Raw genomic sequence first — 15,229 nt, 5'->3', positions numbered from 1 at the left:
GAGAGAGAGCTGTTGAGGGTAGGGAGCAGCACAAGCCAAACACAACACAGAAATAAGTTAAAGCATCAAAATTTAAAACACATACAGAGTGATTTTATTTAACCTTGAGATTTCTTGTTTTAAAAGTTCTTAAAGCAGTCTGTTTCTACTGTCCAGCCTCCTATATAATCAGATGCTTAATTCAGAATTCCAGCATTCATTGGTTTTTCAGGTAACTTAAACATCTCACAAGAATGTGAATGTGATTATACAGAATTTTTCCCATGTACCTACAGTATATCTATCAGTAATCGAGTATTTTGAAGATGGAAAAAAATCATTTTTATGTTATCTGAAAAGGATGAAACAGAGAAGCCAAATAGTATAATACTCTTATTTTGCTGTAATGTTTGCTCTTATTAAAAAGCTGACACGTTAATCTATTATTATATTTTTCCCCTCTGAGGTAAGTTAAATATAAAATATTTTGTTAGTAATGATAATATCTGTAATTTATTACTGAGTGCTTTCTGTGTACCAGATGTTTTGTTGGGTGCCTTAAGTACATTATCTTATTTGGTCCTTAAAGCAGCTCTGTAAATTTATAACTTATTTTATAAAAAAGGAAACAGGCTTAGAGAAATTAAGCTAAGAATACATAACTAGAGAGTGACAAGGTGTGGATTTGAACTTATCTTGTCTGACTTAAAAACCTGGAATAATTCTAATATAGTTACCTTACCATTTCTACTTTTAATGTACAATTGTGAGGATTAAAATACGATGTACAGTTTTAGAATCTCTTTTACAAAGTACAGTTGAATGTTATTTAAAAAAAAAAACTTTTCCGAGCCTTGGTATAGCCTGAATATCCTCATTTCTCTTGAGAATGCGTTAAATAAAACTAAAATCCTTTAGCCTTAACAAAATGGTTTTCAAATGGGGAAGTATTTTTAGGAATGAAATCCTTATATAAAAATTTTATGCAAAATTTAAATAAATAAAACAAAAAAGAGTTTCTCTCTTAGACATGCTCAATATATTCTCTAAAACAAACCCATTAATTTCTGGGGAACATAGTGTGAAAATCATTATACTTACTACTTCCATTATGTGTGAAAATCATTATGCTTACTACTTCCATTATGTGTCCTTTGTTTTTTTTTTTTTTTGAGACAGAGTCTTGCTCTGTGGCCCAGGATGGAGTGCAGTGGTGTGATCTCGGCTCACTGCAAGCACTGCCTCCCAGGTTCATGCCATTCTCCTGCCTCAGCCTCCCAAGTAGCTGGGACTACAGGTGCCTGTCACCACGCCAGGCTAATTTTTTGTATTTTTAGTAGAGACGGGGTTTCACCATGTTTGCCAGGCTGGTCTCGATCTCCTGACCTCGTGATCTGTCCGCCTTGGCCTCTCAAAGTGCTGGGATTACAGGCATGAGCCACCATGCCTGGCCTGTGTGTCCTTTCATATAAATGAATGAAGTATTATCACTCAAGATTAGTTATTTCCACTTTGTACGTAGCGATAAATGGGTAATACCACTCAAAGCCATGAGTAGATCACTCTTACCCAGTCTTCAGTTTGTTAGGTAGGAAAGAACTAAATTTCCATTAGACATTTTAAGTTGTTAAATTAAAAAAAGCACCTTAAGAGTATCTCTAAATTTTTGAAACAGGTGATTGTTGTTTTTTTACAAACTCTAGTGTACTCAATGCACTTAAGCATCTAAAGATAATTCATTTGTCAGAACTTATTCATAGTATACTTTTTTTTTTTGGCTTGGAATATTGGTCTGGCTCCCTTTGTGATAGCTATTTATATATTTCTTTATTTGAAGCCATATTTAGAATTTTCTTTCATAGAGGGATTATTTTTTAAATTATTTAAATGTATGTAGTCCATGATAAATAATGTGCAATTTCTTTACACCCTTGAGTTTGGATCATATCAAGTTTTATCATTATTGTCATGATATGATAATTCAATTATATTACCTTTAATGTAGCTCCAAAGTATTTTTACTCAGATGTAAATAATATTCTAATTTTTAAAAATATTTTTCTATTTAAATTATTGCAGGTATGAGTGAAAGTTCATTTTTATCAAAACGTCCTTCTACTTCTGAAGTAAATAATGTTAATCCAAAGAAGCCTAAGCCCAGCGAAAGTGTTTCTGGAGCAAATTCCTCAGCTGTATTACCTTCAGTTAAATCTCCTTCAGTGACTTCTTCCCAGGCTATGCTAGCAAAAGGTAAATATGAAATCTGGTACATAAAAAGAAGTTACAGTATTTATACATACATTTTTGCAGTGGCTATAAATTTTAAAAGTATTATTAGTGGTTATTTAAAGTTAAAAAGTGATGAATTTTGAGTCATAAATGTTCTGAATTTATTTTAGGTACAAATACCTCATCAAATCAATCTAAAAATGGAACACCTTTTCCAAGAGCTTGTCCGAAGTGCAACATTCATTTCAATCTTTTGGATCCTTTGAAAAATCACATGAAGGTAAAACTCTTTCAAAATTTAATTTGTAAAAAGTTTGCACATTTCTAAAAATACTGATGATTACAGTAATTAATGGTTTGTCCAGAAATAATCTCATTGGTATTTCCATTTAATTTAAATAAAAATTTACATTCATAATGATTATATAGATTCTCAAATTCCTCCTAAATCCTCAAATTTTGAAACTTAAATTTGTATATATTATAATGTATGCTTATTGTATTTTAATTTTAAATAAAAATAATGTATTAATCTGATTATTTTATTTATTAGGTCATACTCTTCAAACTTCTTATAAAACAGGCATTTTATTACGTTTTACTTTTGCGTATAACTTAAAAATTCTGTTACCTTATTTTTGTGTCCATGTTAACATGTACATGTCACATTACACAATGAAAATCTGAGTTTTACATTTTAATTTTTAACACTCAGGTATAAACTCCAAATGTTGAAGCATTTCATATGAAATAATTGTTTTAACTCAGTCCAGAATATAGTTCATATAATTGTGTAAATTGAGGTTTTTTTTGTTTTTTTTTTTGAGATGGAGTCTGGCTCTGTCACCCATGCTGGAGTGCAGTGGCAGATCTCTGCTGACCACAAGCCCCGCCTCCCGGGTTCACACCATTCTCCTGCCTCAGCCTCCCAAGTAGCTGGGACTACAGGCACCCACCACCACGCCCGGCTAATTTTTGTATTTTTAGTAGAGATGGGGTTTCATCGTGTTAGCCAGGATGGTCTCGATCTCCTGACCTTGTGATCCGCCTGCCTTGGCCTCCCAAAGTGCTGGGGTTACAGAATTTGAGCTTTTTATTGGTACAAGAAGCCCCTGAATTTAGTTTTTAAGAAATGTTCAAAGTACTAATGAAGTATGAGATTTAGGTAACATTTAAAGTATTTTAGTAGATATTATAGTATCCTGCTGTGTTTGTGTAGAGATGGTCTGTACTCCCCTTGCATGCCCAGTATAAATGACAGGAAAGGAGAAAAGAGATCAGAAAAAAGGCAGTGTAGATTATATAAGGAAAAGAAGGAAGGAGAGGGGTGCAGTGGCAAAGAAGTAACTTAGGAAAAGTTTTTGCTGTTTCAGAGATCGACACATTTTTATTGAAATTCAGTATTCTACAAAAAAGGTAGAAAAAAATAAGGAAACTTAAAAAATTATAAGTACAGTCTTCTTATTCATGTACAGAGCCATATTTGGTCTGTCCTTACTCTCAGAGTATAGCCCTGGATAACTGCACGTTGTGCTTTGGTCTTATAGGAGAATTATCCTGTAGAAGTACTTTCAATTCTCCTGTTCTATGTAATGTTTTGATGAAATTTCTGATTTTTTTTGTGTTTTGCATTATAGATGAAGAAAACAAAGACTACGTTCTTTATTTAATTTTTTAAGTAGGTGCAATACAGTCACATGATTCAAAATTAAAAATCCTGCAAAGATATACATGTGAAGAATCTTATCTCTGTGTCGTTTTTACCTGGTTCCTAGTATGACTCAAAGAAAATAATTTTTTATTAGTTTGTTTTGAATGCTCCCTGGGTTTCTTTCTGGATGTACAAGTAAATATGAGTGTTCTTATTTTCTATTTTGTACAGAAATTGTGGCATGTTATATATATCTCTGCATCTGGAGAGAATGGCAACATTCTCCAAAATGTGGCTTTTATGTGTTACTACGTGGTTTGTAATTACTTAGAGTAGAAACAACCAGAACTTCATAGAATTTTCATATTAATATAATAGAACACTGTGACATTTTAAATAAGGAAAGTATCTCTGTCATTGTAAGAAATTGTATTTCTTACAACTGAACTAAGTTGAAGATAATATGAACAGTATATGTGTTTATATCGTAAGGAAATCTTGAAAGAATAGTCTCCAAATCTAGGAAGGGAAAGTTTAAATCTGTGGGGGCTTTTTATTTTCTAGTTTATATATTTTTATGTATCAGCTAAAGTTTTAGTATTATAATAACTTTCATTTTGAAAAGAATGTGATTTTTACATTATTTGTGAATTATTTTTTGCCAACTAGCGTATGTTTTCTTTCAATGGAAAAATATTTAAAATATCAAATATTTTACAATAATTAGAAAAATGTGTTTCTCTGAGACCATGTGTCAGACACAGTACTGAGCTTTAAACACATTATTTCATTAATCCTTAGAAAATTCTTTGAGATATTTTTTCTCATTGTTGTATAACCAATTAACTGGCGTAACTAGCTTTCAAAACTCAGTTTCTTTAATGGTAAAGCCCAAGCTTTCACAAATACTTTTTTTTGTAAAGTATAGGGGGTATTCAATATTATGTGGAAGATTGAAAATAGGTATATTATTTCTCCTTTGGGGTATGGAATTTGATATTTATCAACCAAATATAGCTTATTAATTATATTTATATTTCTGTGTCTTCACTTCCATTTAGTCCACTTGATCTGTCCTGGATTGGGAAACACCACATTTCAATCCACAGCTTTCATTACTAGTATTTTCTTTCATATATTGCAATTTTGTTTCAAAGTTGTTGCTGTTGTTTATGATATAGAAGAATCTAGCTTTTATAACTATATTGTGAGGCCGGGAGTCATGGCTCACACCTGTAATCCCAGCACTTTGGGAGGCCGAGGCCAGCAGATCACCTGAGGTCAGGAGTTCAAGACCAGCCTGGCCAACATGGTGAAACCCCATCTCTACTAAAAATACAAGAACTTAGCCAGGCACGGTGACACACGCTTGTAGTCCCACTGCTTGGGAGGCTGAGGTGAGAGAATCGCTTGAACCTGGGAGGCAGAGGTTGCAGTGAGCCGAGATGGCACCACTACCGCACTCCAGCCTGGGTAACAGAGTGAGACTGTCTCAAAAATAAAATAAAATAAAATAACTGTGTTATGAATGTATCCTTTAGCATTTTAAGAAAATATCCTTTTCTTGGTTTTAATGGTTAGTGACTTTTAGCCCAAATTCATGTTAGACTCACAACCCCCGTTATGGTTTCCATTTACCTGGTGTATTCTTTGTTTATTCTTTTATTTTCAACTCTTCTGAATTACTTTGTTTTAGGTGTGCCTTTTGCTTTTAGCAAAGTTGATTTTTCTCTTGTGATCCTATATGAAAATCTCTTCTTTTAATAGTGGGTTTAGATTTACCAATATGATAGATTTATTTGGTCTTAGTTCTGTTAAAATTTTTCATTAATCCTTTCTTTCTCTCTTTTTTAAAAGCCTTTCACAATGTGGTTGCTTTATGTGTGTGTAGCTTGGGTTTCTAAGAGAGTTGTAGTTTTGTTCTCCTGATTATGTTTCTAATTTTAATGTATAACTCCACTAGTCTATTCCTTTAGCAATTTTCTACTGTTCTTTTCTATGAGGAAGGATTAAAGTAGCATGAAACTTCCTGTTTGTAACCCACCCATCTTTTCCTTCTTTTTTGCTACTTGATTTTAGTCAATATTGTCTGAGCATTTGTTTACCTTTGCTGTTAAAATGTCTATACTTATATTACTTTATTTGGTGGCTCTAACTGATATTCCTTTATGAACTGTGAGGCAATCTATGAACTCTTGACCTTGTACTCTTTGTCCTTTTATCCTCTCCCAATTTTTATTTGTTCATTGTATTATTTTTCCATTGTCAGGGCATATGACATTACATTTGTGTTTTGTTTTTTTTTTTTTAACCTTATGTCATATTTGTTTTGATCTTTTTCTACAGTAAATATATCCAGTGTTCATCATCAGTGTTTTTGTCATGGTTTATTTGGTTTTCTGTTTGGCTGAAGTTCATTCTGTAGTAATTTCATTTAGGAGGAGTCTGAAAACATCTTTCTGTGAGGTCATTCATGTTCAAAGCAATTTGACTATAGTCCATTCTGGAAAGACAGTTTGATCTAATATAAAGTAAATTGAATCCCACTATCAGGATTTTGTTGGTATAGCTCCCGTTTTCTAGTATTCAGTGTTGCTTTTGAGGAATCTGGGACAAGCTGAATTATTTTGCCTTTTATAAGTGGTTTGATCTTTTTGTTTGGCTGTCTATAGCTTTTTGGTTGTCTACATTCTTTATGTTTTGAAGACTGATAATTTTATAATGGTATAACTTGGTGTTGAGAATTTTGGGTGAGTCCTCTCTGGCATACACCTTGTTCTTTCAACCTGTATATTTGGATTTAGCACAGTTTATTTGAATTGTATTTTAAAATATTTATTCCATACAATTTCATCTCCAATATGAATTTGTTTTATCTTCTTTCCCTGGCATATGTCTTTTTTTTCTAATCCTTAATTTTTTTAAATGGACTTTTCTCCTACTAATATGTTTCCTTTATTTTATTTGCAATGTCTACTCACCACTGTATTCCTTCCTAATTTGTCTTCATGTCTCTGATTTTATTTTTTTCCTATACTTTCACCCTTGATTTTGCCACTCTTTTTTTTTTTTCCTTCTAAATATCTTGTTGTCTTGGCATCTTTTCTTGCTTTGTGGTCTTCCAAATAGAGACAATTGCTTCATTATGTTTTTAAAATTTGTGGCTACTGTTTTCATCTGCATCTGCTCCATGGCAGCATATTTCTGATGTTTTTGTTAGAATTTTATGTTTTTCTGTTATTTGCCTTCTTTTATTACATGGTATTTTTGTTTAGATGTGAGTGCCTATCGTGTTTAACAAGTTGGATTTTCTTGGGCCAGCTGTTTTATACAAGTTCCTTTTAGGAGGAAGCATAGGTTGCCAGGATAGTCTCACAGCTTGCTAGCTGGTTTGAACAGCTTTTTGCTGGGCAGAAGGCTTCCTGCAATTGTGACTTGTGTGTCTGATTCTTTATGTAGCACTGCCTGTCTGCTTCTCTCTACTGAATCAGGTCTGGGGTACTTCTGCTGCCATCCTTCTTGCCTCAGCTTCTGCACCTGTTTTTGTAAACAGAGGCTATACCCTTGTGATTCAGAATATGTGTTTCACCTTTAAGATGTATATTTTTACTGACCCTTTAAGATCTGTTGCCACTGGGTCCCCTTTACTTCTCTGGTTTACTTCTAGTTAAATGCCATCTGCCTGATGTTGGCTGCTTTGAATAGTGCTTTCGTATATTATGGAGTCTGTGGATTTATCTGACCCTTAGTTTCAATGATAAACCAATTTGTGGAATTTGGTTGTGTAGCTTTTGGATGACTCTCAGGAGGAAAAGAGGAAAATGTTGACTGATGTTGGATGTTCACATGAGAAGGCCTATTGAACTGTAAAAATAGGGTCTCACCTCCTTTGCTCTGAAAAACCCACCTAAATTTTTAGGGCACTAACAAAGCAACAGAACATGGAGGAGTAAAGATAAGAATGATAGATAGATGGTGCCTGATATTTGTCAAACTATAGTATATGGCATTAAAGTACATATTTAATATTTGCAGAATGTTTAATCCACAAATGAGGAGTTGCAGTGAAGATCTGTTAATAAAACTAAAAGGTACCAGGGCTGAATAAAAGATGACCAGTTGATATTGTACCATAGCTCAGCTATGCCCCTCCGTAGCTTACTCTATCCTCCTATAAAACCTTAAATCTAAGCTTGGTTCTCATCTCTTAAGGTGCTTATTTGTTTTTTTGGATAAGCAAGGATACTTTGCTGTTCTCAATGACTAAATCCTTCACCCTAATTCACTACAAGTTATTGTTCATTTTTGATTGTCGATGGTTTATTATTCAGCTCTTTTATAGAGATATGAAACATTGTTTAAAAGGTACTCTGTGAACGAAGTTTATATGTTTGTTTAAAAAATCTGATCCTATCCTACTTTTCTGTTAAAAAAATAGAAAAACAGTAAGTAATTTATCATCTATTATGGGTATCATAATTTATAGGTATTTTAGGGTAATCTTTAATGTTCATAGACTAACTTTGCAATGTAATTTGATAATTTTACATTTGGGACAGAAGATTATCCACATTTCTAATTAAGGAGACTATTCTATATTATATAATTTTTGTATATTTTAATTTTTCCTCAACCAGGCTTTATGAAATTTTGTATATCACTTGATAATTAAATATATACATCAAGGCATATAAACATTTCTTTTCTATACATCTTGACTTGGACATGAGATTAATGATTTTTGGTTAAGGAACAGATTATTATTAAATATTTACATCTAAAAAGGCAAATTGCAAGGGTAAAGCTGTTAGAGCTATGGCCATGTCTTGGTTTTAGGGTTTCTCAAATCTTTTTGAATTTTTACATTAAGATAATAGGTGTTTATTATTTGAATTTTTAGACTATGTACATGCACCACAAATTTTTGGTGACTATTTTTCTAGATATATTACAAGCATAGTTTTAATGGTCTGGCCTTAGGTGTAAACACACAATCACTTTTTGGTATGTGTTTTTTTTTAAGAATAAGTAAGGCTTGTATTTTTTTTTTTTTTCTCTTTCAGTATTGTTGTCCAGACATGATAAATAACTTTTTGGGACTGGCTAAAACAGAATTTTCAAGTACAGTAAATAAAAACACAACTATTGATTCAGAGAAAGGAAAATTGATCATGTTAGTTAATGACTTTTATTATGGAAAACATGAAGGAGATGTCCAGGAAGAACAGAAGACTCATACAACCTTTAAATGCTTCAGTTGCTTGAAAATTCTAAAAAATAACATTAGGTATGTAAATACTTGTTTTTATTTCTATTGAAAATTGAAATGCTGCAAATAAAAATGTTATACCTTTATTTTGTGTTTTCTGTGCCATTCTAGGTAAGTGATTTTAACACTTTCTACTGAGAATAAAGGCAGATTCTCTTGTTGAAAAGCTTCTGTCCTTTCTTGTGTTATGGAGTTTGACTCTTGGATCCAGTTAGTTATATTTCTTTCACATAGCTTAAGAAAGGACTGTTTATTTTAACTTAAGACAAAATGAACTTCTTTTTTCTGTTTTAGTAGTGATTTTTGAATTTTTATTAGACATTTTTTATTTTCTAGTTGCCTTTGAATTTTATATTTCTTCACATTACAAGAAGAACCACTCTATGTTTGTTCAGGTTGAGCTCCTCCATACTAATCTATGTAATGCTCAAATTTTTCAATTTATATTTATAGTTTTTAGAACATTCATCTTGCAGGAAAAGTTATCAGTTTTAGAGATGTATCAGTTCTAGGGAACATGTCTGTTTTGATTTTAAAATTTAACACCTTTAGAAATTTGGGGATTTAATTCCCAGTGGAATATATGAATGCTTTAAATATTAGAAATTTGTACTTTATAATCGTTCAGTTTTAATCTTTGAAACTATTCTATATAAATTAGTAACAAGAGAAAAGTAATAAGAAATTGAATGAAATGATTTGTTGATTATGTAGTCTGATATTTATATTAGATAAGGTTTTTTCCTATCACTTTACTCTAAAAATTTTCAAATATTAAGCAAAGTTTTGAAAATTTCACATTGGACCCTTGTACACTTAACCACCTTGATTCTACCATTAACATTTTACTCTACTTGCTTTATTATGTATCTCTTCATCCTTCTTAGAACTATCTGATTTTTTGGTGCATTTCAAAGTAATCTGCATTGTGTTTGTGCATGTGTGTACAGCATATACATATGTGTATGCCTTTTGTGTTTATTCTTGGTAACTGTCATCTGTAATTAGCATTTCAAAGCAGCTGTAGTTACTTCTGAGTTCAGCATTTATTTGTTTTCCTGTGAGTCCTTGGGTCCAAAAAGAAGCATATATAAAAGTCCTGAAATACACTGTGATATACACCTATAACAGTTATTAATGGTTTCTTTATGATAGTGCTTTATAATTTTCAAAGTTTTTTCACTTATTTTATATGAATTTTCTTATTTCTTTACCTCCTCTTATCAAGCTTTAAGGGCCATCAATAGCTAATGGTTGCAGTAGTTTAACAAAAGGGAAAGTGTATTTTGAGATAAAATGTTGAAACAGTGTTGCAGTAGAACTCTACCACCTATTTCTGATGTCATGCCAACATCGGGAAATCATGTTAGCAAATATGGTAAAATGCAGAGCAATGTGGTTCATTGACTTAATTTCTTGTACTGAAATATGAGGTTATGTTATTTCAGCAGTATTTTTTTGGCCTTTCCTTTAAGATTAGCCCATTTAATATCAAACATGAAAATGAGGCTGGGCATGGTGGTTCACGCCTGTAATCCCAGCACTTTGGGAGGCTGAGGCAGGATGATCGCTTTAGCAAAGGAGTTCGAAACCAGCCTGGGGAACACAGTGAAACCTCATCTCTACAAAAAATACAAAAGTTTGCCGGGCATGGTGACGCACAAGTAGCTGTAGTACCAGCTACTTGTGGGGCTGAGGTGGGAGGATCGCTTGAGTCTGGGAGGTTGAGGCAGCAGTGAGCTATAATTGTGTGTCTGTACTCCAGCCTGGGCAACAGAACGAGATGGTCTCAAAATAAAAAGAAAATGAAAAATTCATTTTTTTGGTTATGTTTATGAAGGCTAGCTACGTATGTTTAGGCTTTCATAATATTTACAGATTTTAAGAAAATTGTATCTGATAATATCCAGGAATTGAGTATTTTAAAAAATACTGATCATTTATTAAATGTAACCTTAATGGTAAACACCTCATGAACAAAGAAGTTAAATGTATTATATAATATTTTACTTTAACAGTAAAAACTGGGAAGGCAACTTGATATTTATAGGGAATAATAAGAAATTGATAGCTCAACATTTCATTTCTGTTCTCTGCCACGTCAATATATTGTGGTATGGAGTTTCTTTCCTACATTGAGTGTCACTAAAAATAGTTAGATTTATCTTGTTCTGTGAACATCCTTGCAAGAGGTTTTGCTGTTTCCCTCATTTCTATTGGTTGGAGAAGTATGAGCTGATGGGAACTCATATAATAATAGGGAAAAAGCGAATTGGTTAAGGGAACATTTTATGTTAATAGACTTTAAGTGCCGAAAGCTGTGAGCTGAAAGTTTAATGGCTCATGATCTTTACTCTAAACGTAAATATTTAACCAAGACCAGGATTTTTTGTAAGCATTTGTAGAGCTGTTGTTAAAACCAAAGGAGGAAAAGATATTTCAAGGTGTACCATAGCCCACTCTAAAGAGAATAGTGCTGTAAATTTGTGAAAAGAGGTATATATTATAATCTTCATGATGATTGCTATCTAGATTGATGACATTATCACTTAGTTGCAAGATAATTTCTTTTAGGGATTCAAAGTGAATAATTGTTAACAGTTGACCTAGTCTAAAAATTATTGTTTTTATTGAATAACTTTACTCTCAAATTCAGCAAAAAGCTTTAGTAAGCTCTTTTAAATGTATTACCATTTATATTGCACTCTCTGCCATTGAAGGTCATAATTCCTGCTCATAGAAGCCTATTAGGGAAGCTGAAGTAGCAGAATGTAAAACTGAAAAATGTATGTTGCCTACAAAGGGCACTGTCTGCAAGTTAAGATGAACAGTCTGTGCTAACAGAAAACCAATATCATTAAATAAAACAAAAGATTCTTGTAATTGTAGGCATCAAAACTGCCATTATATGCATTTAGAAACCAAGATACAAGTAAAAATACCAGTAGTTTGTCATTTAAGCAGCTGGAATCTATTGTATATTTTCAAGGCCTTAAAAGATTTCCTCCTGACTCTGTAGCTGCGTTTGGTGATAGGGTTTCCTTTATTTTAGTAATTTATTTTAAAATGTAAATAGGATTTCAAGTATGGATATAGGGTTTCCTTTCTTTTAGTATTTTATTTTAAAATGTAAATAGGGTTTCAAGTATGGATCAGAAGCCTGCTCTTTTATCTAAAACAATTTTTAAAATAATCTGAAATAATGATTAAGAGTTATATCAAATTGTTGATCTTTCAGATAATTACAAGAATGAATTATTTTAAAGCAAAGATAAAAAGATGTTCACTTAGCCACTTAAAGAAAGTGATTATTTAAAAGTGCATACTTTCCTAGGCAACTTTAAGACTTTTGAGAGTTTGAGTAATACATCTATATTTTTAAGATTTAGGTTCAGATTCTTGTTTGCAAGATTTCCTTTTTGTTTTTAAATCTCAAGTTTTGCACCTGTTGACAACCATTTATAGGTTTATGAACCACATGAAACACCATTTGGAACTTGAGAAGCAGAGCAGTGAGAGCTGGGAAAACCATACCACCTGCCAGCACTGCTACCGTCAGTTTCCCACACCATTTCAGTTGCAGTGTCACATCGAAAGTACACATACACCCCATGAATTTTCTAGTAAGTTACCAATACATGTAAATATTCCATATTATTGATTTCGTTAATATAAATTGTGAGAAAACCTTAAGAAGCCTGTTAGAAAAATGAGAATAAGAAATAGACTTTGGAATTTGAGGGCGAAATTGAAAGGCCAAGTTTTAACTGTGATAAACTTTTAAATAAAATTAGTTACTAATATTAAAGTGCCTCTTGCGAGTAATTCAGTATGGTAATTTCCTTGACATAAACTATGCATTATATGTTGGGGACTAAATTAGGAGCCTAGTATCATAGTTTTAAAATATTAAATCATTGCTCTTCATTTAAACTTTAATAGGAAAAGGAACTACTGTTTTAGTTAAAAATCACAGGCCGGGGGCAGTGGCTCATGCCTGTAATCCCAGTCAGCACTTTGGGAGGCCAGTGTGGGCAGATCACTTGAGGCCAGGAGTTTGAGACCAGCCTGGCCAACATGGCAAAACCCCGTCTCTACTAAAAATACAAAAATTAGCCGGGCATGGTGGTGCATGCCTGTAATCCCAGCTCCTTGGGAAGCTGAGGCAGGAGAATCACTTGAACCCAGGAAACGGAGGTTGCAGTAAGCCGAGATTGCTCCATTGCACTCCAGCCTGGGTGACAGAGCAAGATACTGTCTCCAAAAAAAAAAAAAAAAAAAGAAAGTTACAGATGTTGGAGCAAGATAGCTTGGTTTTAAATCCCATATCTGCCTCTTAATATAGCTACAAGATTTTAGCCACGTTACTTAATACTTGAATAATGCGGATAATAGAAATACCTTTCTTACAGGGTTGTTAATAGGAGTTGAGTTAATGTAGGTGAGGTCATGTGAGTGCTTAGAACTGTTCTTTGCACATAGTTAACAAGCTATTTAACTGTTCACCAACTGTCCCTACTGCTACTGTTATTGTTGTTGATATAGATGTATAAAATTAATTTTTATATGAATATCTTAAATATTATAATACTGTTTCTCTCCCACATTTAGCTATTTGTAAAATCTGTGAACTGTCATTTGAAACAGAACATGTTCTTTTACAACATATGAAGGACAATCATAAACCTGGTGAAATGCCATATGTCTGCCAGGTACACATACATTTTATTGTTTTTTTAAGTGTTTGTTTGTTGTTTCGGTTATAAAATTTAAGCCTATTAGACGAGCGGTCAGCAACTTGGCATAACTTATGCATTATATGAGGGGTAGGCGGCAAGCTGGGTTTGGTCCACAGGCTTTTGTTTGCTTATCTCTGTACTCGACAAAGATGAGTCCTGTTGTATGTAGAAAAACAAACATATGGACTTACTGTGCTACATAGGGAAGAATGTAGTCATACAAGGGAAATACAAAGTGCTGTTCGATACAAAGAACCCTACCAAATGCTTTGGCAAAAGTATTTTTCCGAAGAAGAAGAATTTGAAGGAAGAGGAAAGCAAGGAAAAGATAAATTGCCATTGCCATAAACCTGGAGGCCATTAACAATCTAAAGGAGAATGCTGTTTCATGTAGCAGAAAAACATTTTACAGAGCAAGAGGTGCCAAAGCTTGAAACTTCAAGTCAAGACAGAAGGTGATAGATAAAAAGATCTGATTAAGAGAAGGAGATCTAGTTTTGTTTTGGGATGTATCCCTTAACTTTGAAAGCTACATTTAATGTCTCAAAGATGGTCTTTTGGTGTTGCCTTAGTGAGATTCTTGGTTGCAAAGGCATCAGAGCTAGATTAGTAGTACATAATGTTCTCCTGACAAATTATCCATCGTTGTTCCTTTGTAATTACATATCAGTTTTAAATTTTCAGGTTAAACTAAGCCTTCTTTCTGTTTTTAGGTTTGCAATTATAGATCATCATCATTTTCTGATGTAGAAACTCATTTTAGAACATCCCATGAAAACACTAAGAACTTGCTATGCCCGTTTTGCCTCAAAGTTATTAAAATTGCAACACCATATATGCATCATTATATGAAGCATCAGGTGAGATTTACCATTTCTTATTTGTTTGTTATGTTGTCTTAGTGAAAAAACTGATTATGACTTGGAGAATCTTTAGATTTGTTCTGCAAGAGAAGCAGAGTTGTTCCAAATGACACTATAATTTACACTTCATGTTGAATTGCTTGTGAAACTTCCACTTCTTTTCCTTACTTGCTTTCTGGTGATGGTGTGGGTCATAAATAATGAAAATTCTGAAAGATAGCTAGAAATAGGAAGCCGAGGATTGAGAGAAAAAGAAAAAAGTGAGTGGAATATCCAAAAGATTGACTATTTCAGGGTCTAAAGGTAGATATGAGAATGATTTTGAAGGGAGTTATCAGGACAAAGGGAAAAATGAGTTTGAACTGAGGAAGAAAAGATTGAGGATTTATAATCTTATTTTTCATTTTGCTCTTCAAACTTTATTTCAACTTTCTAACCCCTTATCGTTATGAGAAGACATGTTGTCATTGACCTGGAGTTGTCTTTTATAGTTGTGTGA

The 15,229-nt window shown here is 32.9% G+C and overlaps 1 protein-coding gene across 10 annotated transcripts in view; it reads left to right on the top strand.

Moving 5' to 3' along the window:
* Nucleotides 1–15,229, top strand: part of ZNF280D (zinc finger protein 280D) — a 102,562-nt gene that overhangs the window by 40,870 nt on the left and 46,463 nt on the right. For all 10 annotated transcript variants that reach the window (XM_054531543.2, XM_054531547.1, XM_054531545.2 and 7 more), the window contains 6 exons: nucleotides 2,059–2,229; nucleotides 2,379–2,488; nucleotides 8,923–9,146; nucleotides 12,594–12,751; nucleotides 13,740–13,840; nucleotides 14,581–14,727. In XM_054531543.2, coding sequence (XP_054387518.2) covers nucleotides 2,059–2,229; nucleotides 2,379–2,488; nucleotides 8,923–9,146; nucleotides 12,594–12,751; nucleotides 13,740–13,840; nucleotides 14,581–14,727 — 911 coding nt within the window. The remainder of the gene's footprint in view (nucleotides 1–2,058; nucleotides 2,230–2,378; nucleotides 2,489–8,922; nucleotides 9,147–12,593; nucleotides 12,752–13,739; nucleotides 13,841–14,580; nucleotides 14,728–15,229) is intronic.

The sequence above is a fragment of the Pongo abelii genome, chromosome 16, assembly GCF_028885655.2.
Source record: "Pongo abelii isolate AG06213 chromosome 16, NHGRI_mPonAbe1-v2.0_pri, whole genome shotgun sequence".
NCBI lineage: Eukaryota > Metazoa > Chordata > Mammalia > Primates > Hominidae > Pongo > Pongo abelii.
This window is presented reverse-complemented; position numbering and strand designations above follow the sequence as displayed.